The sequence below is a fragment of the Electrophorus electricus genome, chromosome 20 (assembly GCF_013358815.1).
Source record: "Electrophorus electricus isolate fEleEle1 chromosome 20, fEleEle1.pri, whole genome shotgun sequence".
In the NCBI taxonomy this organism is placed as follows: Eukaryota; Metazoa; Chordata; class Actinopteri; order Gymnotiformes; family Gymnotidae; genus Electrophorus; species Electrophorus electricus.
Window position 1 is genome coordinate 4,200,001 of NC_049554.1, and position 2,500 is coordinate 4,202,500.

Consider the following 2,500-nt stretch of genomic DNA (forward strand, 5'->3'; position numbering starts at 1 on the left):
TGAAGGAAAACCCCCAATCAAGATCCATTTTGCTCATGGTTTGGACTTGATCAGTCGCACGAAAACTCATTGGCCATCTTAATGTTCTTGTGCTTCAGTGTCCCGGAGGAACCTTCACTCCCAGCATGAAGTCCACCAAAGACTACCCTGACGAGGTCATCAACTTCATGCGCAACCACCCCACCATGTATAACGCTGTATACCCCGTGCACAAGCGCCCCCTAGTGGTCAGGACCAACGTGGACTATGAGTTCACCACCATCGCGGTAGACCAGGTGACGGCAGCAGACGGCAACTATGAGGTGCTCTTCCTGGGCACAGGTGGGTTTAACATGTTACTGTACAGCATAAGAACAAGGCTGGATTATAATCTATCGTTTTACTGTCATCTGCCAAACCCTACGAACACAACTGTATTACCTGTAAGTAAATGCATCATCGGCCATGGAAGTTTACACGTCGACGTTTGTAGCAAAGTTGCAATGGTGGATTAAGCCTGTCCGGCTAACCGTGTGACCAGAGCCCCTTTGACACATCGTCAGCGAGTGTTCGGCTATTCGGAGAGGCGGCCCCTTACTTGGCATTCCGCTGGGCTTTGGGAAAGTGCACATGCCTGTTTTCAGATCCAGCACGTTCCACTGGACAAAAGCTCCGTCACTCCACTTGAAAGGGGACGCGGTGCTCATGAAAAGCTCAGCCTGTGTTTGTTTGACTTCTGCTGGCTCCCCTTTTTGAGGCTCTGGAGTGCGCCCGCTCTTTCAGGGATTGAGTCATTTCGAGCGCGCACGGTTTCAACTCTGCGTGCACCCTGAACGCGCACGGGCTGCCTTGATGACAGCCTTTCCGTCCCTCCCCCTCCCGGGGCCCGCTTCAACGCCCCCGCTCGTCCCGCGGCCGTTCCGCTGCTCGGGGACGCTGTTTATCAGAGGACCGAAATTCCTTTTCCTCGTTTCAAAAGGACGTTAAGTTTCCCCGTCATTCAAACAGGGGGCTTTGAAGGCTGTAGGTCAAAGGTTGGTGAGCGAGAGTGCAAGGGTCCCTCAGACCGCTCACACCAGCAGAGCTGCTACTCTCCTTCATTCCTCATGTCTCTCCATGTCTCTTTCCTCTTCTCATTTTGTCTTGTCAAACTGTTAAAAGCGCCGGAAGGCGTCATCCGGCGTGACGCTGTTGCGCCTGTATGACGACAGTAATGTAACGTAGCGGCTCTGTGTGCGCCCATCCAGGCTGCTGGCCTGCTCCAATCCTAGAATGCCATGCTTCAGGGTGTGCCCACCATGACATACCTGAGATGGGGGGGGGGGTGAATAAATCAGCGTAGAAGAAACAAACAAGGGGTACAATTGGGCAAGAGTTAAATGGTGAACATGAGAGGAGTCAAAGAGGAGATGAGTGTAATCAGACATTAGAAGAGCTATGGTTTCAGCTGAGGTTTAGAAGTCTTTCAGCTCCAGACACAAGAGAAACACAGATAAAAGGGGAGATAATATCGAGTATAAGGGACATCAGAGTGAGCTTTCCTTCAGGGTCATGACCCTACTAAATTAGCGTTTTGTATTACATTAGAGTGGGTTAGTATGGAATTTAATAGCTTCCAGTTAACAATAAATCCACTGGCCCGCATTCAGAACAGTGCAGTTCCAGTCGGAACAGTCCCGTTAGGCAACAGTGCCTCAACATGGAATAGTTTTCTTAAAGAGCACTCAATGATTCCTGTGTTTTAATCCGTCTTGCACCGTCATCGTTGCAAGGTCTGCGTGACCGTAGTGCTGCTGTCCATTATTCCTGACTGGGACTTGGGCTGAGGCTCGTTTATAAAAGCATCCAATAATATGACTGATCTGCGATCAGCCACTTCCTGCCTATGCATTTTCGTTCAATAGCAAATGACGGGTGAACCCCGATCCCGACTTAGTACCGTAAGCGTGGACCGCGGTAAATCAGGACTAAGTCCTATGTGGCGGGCGCGTGACGCGACCACTGGGTGGAAGCAAAAGAAGAGCTGGGAGTGAGGAGGATGGGAGGTGCAGGAGGGGAACAGGAGAGCAGCATGCGGCCGATGTGACGGATTAGGAAGAGTGACAGGACTGTCGTCCTGCAGACAGGGGGACGGTACAGAAGGTGATCGTGTTGCCCAGAGACGACCTGCAGACGGAGGAGCTGATCCTCGAGGAGGTGGAAGTGTTCAAGGTGGGCTCCTCTCTCTTTCAGTTTTTTCTTTTTCTGTGTTACGTAGTTTAAATCAACCTTTTACTGGTGTTACTGAAAACTCACTCTGTCACTCTCCCAGGTCCCCACTCCTGTTACCACCATGAAGATTTCATCTAAAAGAGTAAATATAAGACTCAGGAATCCAGTCCTCCTCACACACTATTAAACCTTCACGTCCCAAGCAAAATTTACAGCTGAAGGATAGAAACACATGCGAAAAAGATTTCAGCCTCCCACTAAGTGCTTAGGCTTTGTCCGTTGTACATGCGTGCCATAATTCAGAAAGAGT

At 50.2% G+C, this 2,500-nt stretch overlaps 1 protein-coding gene across 3 annotated transcripts in view; it reads left to right on the forward strand.

Moving 5' to 3' along the window:
- Positions 1 to 2,500, forward strand: part of sema3fb (sema domain, immunoglobulin domain (Ig), short basic domain, secreted, (semaphorin) 3Fb) — a 66,916-nt gene that overhangs the window by 58,950 nt on the left and 5,466 nt on the right. For all 3 annotated transcript variants that reach the window (XM_035520131.1, XM_035520132.1, XM_035520133.1), the window contains 3 exons: positions 99 to 321; positions 2,102 to 2,190; positions 2,291 to 2,332. In XM_035520131.1, coding sequence (XP_035376024.1) covers positions 99 to 321; positions 2,102 to 2,190; positions 2,291 to 2,332 — 354 coding nt within the window. The remainder of the gene's footprint in view (positions 1 to 98; positions 322 to 2,101; positions 2,191 to 2,290; positions 2,333 to 2,500) is intronic.